The sequence below is a fragment of the Pistacia vera genome, unplaced genomic scaffold, assembly GCF_008641045.1.
Source record: "Pistacia vera cultivar Batoury unplaced genomic scaffold, PisVer_v2 Contig100, whole genome shotgun sequence".
In the NCBI taxonomy this organism is placed as follows: Eukaryota; Viridiplantae; Streptophyta; class Magnoliopsida; order Sapindales; family Anacardiaceae; genus Pistacia; species Pistacia vera.
Window position 1 is genome coordinate 1,332,841 of NW_022195028.1, and position 2,639 is coordinate 1,335,479.

The 2,639-nt window shown below is 35.5% G+C and overlaps 1 protein-coding gene across 1 annotated transcript; it reads left to right on the forward strand.

The window, feature by feature from the left end:
• Positions 1 to 2,024: 2,024 nt before the first annotated feature.
• On the forward strand, positions 2,025 to 2,639 carry LOC116128315 (germin-like protein 9-3). The gene has a single exon (XM_031414055.1). The coding sequence runs from the start codon at positions 2,025 to 2,027 to the stop codon at positions 2,637 to 2,639; it is 615 nt and encodes a 204-aa protein (XP_031269915.1).

A 2,639-nucleotide genomic window follows, 5' to 3' on the forward strand; every position in this document is an offset into this window, starting at 1 on the left:
TGCCTCATCATCAACATCCGATTTCTTTTTCAGCTTTTCTTCTGGCCATTTTGTCGCATCTTTTTTCAGTGCAATTCCCACTTTGTTATGTGACAGAAAAGCCTTCATCTTCTTCTTCCAACTGTTGAAGTCAATCTTCCCATCATACTGGGAGATTTCCATGCGTGTAGTACTCATGGTGTGATTTTCTTGTTGAACCCTAAAAATCGAAATTGATTTCTGATTTTCAAGAATTGATAGATGAATTGATGATTTCCAGAACCTGAGACTACCCAAGAACCATTAAATCAAGAAACCCCCAATTTTGGCAAACCCTAGAATTAAGAAATTTCCGAATCAAGAAACCTGGAGTTTTGACAAACCCTAGAGGAATGGCTCTACTACCACGGTTGTGATTAGGGCCTGAATATCAATTCTATCTTTCTAATTCTCACACACAAAATCAATCAAGAACAGAACAAACACAATTTTACCATGGTTCACTTGTTCAAGATTGAACAAGCTACGTCCACGTTGAGCTCCAGAATACAGAGGCTCGCTGCACTATGATTATCAAGAGTTTACATAGTACAATCTCAACCAAGCAATCGCAAAACCCTTTCTACTGCCTAATCACTCAAACCCAATCATAGCAAACCTTAATCCTAAGAGAAAACTAACCTAGCTTCTCTACCCTTGAAGGAAACACAACCTTCTAGGCATGATTCAACAAATTGCCCAAAGGATTACAAGATTTTTAGTACAAAGATGAACCCTAGCAGAGATAATACAACACACAAAGAAGAGAGCTTGTTCTGTGTATGAAAACCGGTGATTAGCCCACTTTTATATGTTGACCAAGATGGAGAGTGGCAGCCATTGGATCTGATGCAAAGCAATGGTCAGCATTGAAAGAAGCAGCTATCAAAAACGACAGCGCATGGTGTTAATTCATACGATAGTGTTTAATAAAAATTTATTCTCACAAATATTTAAGGAATAGTAGGTGAAATCGATGGAAATTAAATAGCCTATTTCAAGAACAATAAATTATAAAAGAAACATAAACAAATCACTTAACATATAAAACTTGGAGTAGAATCTTCATTACTAAATATGTGAAACAATATGTCTGAAATTATTTTAACAGAAGTCTTATTTCTAACACCTTGTATCTTACTAGGATCATTAACAGTTGGCACACCTAAAACAAGTCTAAGGCAAATTAAGCAGACCTGTAATCCTAGCATTATAATATAATTGTCATTCACACGATTAAAGCTACAATGTTTTTTTTTTTTTTTTTTTTTTTTTTTTTTTTTTTTTTTTTTTTTTTTTTGGGTTACTAAAATCGATGGATTTGTGACTTTTTTTTTGTGTTGTACATTTATAATGACTTAGTTTAACATTATTGCGACGTAATTCTCGGAAAAATTCGGTTTTCCTGTAGTGATCCCAAATTGACAGACACAATTCACAAATTCAACGGTGGTCTGATATTAATCAGTGGTATAAAATTTGAGTCAGAGATTATTTTTTTCTTATATTTTGAGATATTTTTCAGTCTTGTATTAATGATATATTTGTTGATAAGGCATTGAAATTTGACGTTACAACTACCTAAAAGAAGTCAAGGTAGATTCATTACAAATTGACCCTCATCTTTTCTTTTCTTGTGATCGCATGTATATTTAGTTGATAAATTTATTTTTAATTCATTTTTGTGATATATTTGCGCTTCAACAGTTTGCACCACTAGTAATAGTAGAGCCTGTTGTAAAAAGGCACTAATAATACTTAAAGTAATATGTTTTCACAACCTGTTAGTAACCTCTTTATCCTTTATTGTTGCGTGCTGCACCACAGCCGCACATCAGTGCAATTTGCAACTTTGGTGAAAATAAACAACAAAACTCGCCAAGACGCTAGCTCCTCCACTATAAATTTTATGTTCTAACATGCAATATAATCGCAAAAACAATAAACAAACACTTCTTTGGCAGTCTTCTCTCATCGTTCTCTAGCTAGGTACTCTTTACGTCGTCATGGCCTCAAATTTTCTCAGATTAGTTCAATTTTTCCTCTTACTTGCAATAGTCACTGCAATTGATCCAGACATAACCACAGACTTTGTTGTTCCGACGAACTATATCGATAACGACGCCGTTGATGGAAATTTCTTTACTTTCACCGGCCTGCGCAATGTAATTAACTCTGACTACACACAAAAATTTACAGTGACAAAAGCTAGCCAGGCCAACTTTCCAGCCCTAAATAGTCAAAGTGTTTCTTATGCTTTTTTACAATTTCCAGCGGGAGCTATTAACCCACCTCACACACATCCGCGTTCAGCTGAACTACTCTTGGTATTAAAAGGGTGGTTGAATGTTGGATTTACTGACACCAATAACAAACTTTACAAACAAACTCTGAGACCGGGAGACATGTTTGTGTTTCCAAAGGGATTGGTGCATTATCAGTCTAACGATGATCCAAAACAGCCTTCTGTCGCTATTTCTGCCTTTGGGAGTGCTAATGCAGGCACGGTTTCAATTCCTCTCAATGTGTTTACGAGTGGCATTGATGATAACATTCTTACTAGGACGTTCAAAATTGATGTTACAACTATCCAGAAGCTCGAGGCAGGTCTTACACTCTAG

Coding starts and splice junctions, on each gene's coding strand:
- LOC116128315 (XM_031414055.1), top strand. CDS start 2,025: ATGGCCTCAAATTTTCTCAGATTAGTTCAATTTTTCCTCTTACTTGCA.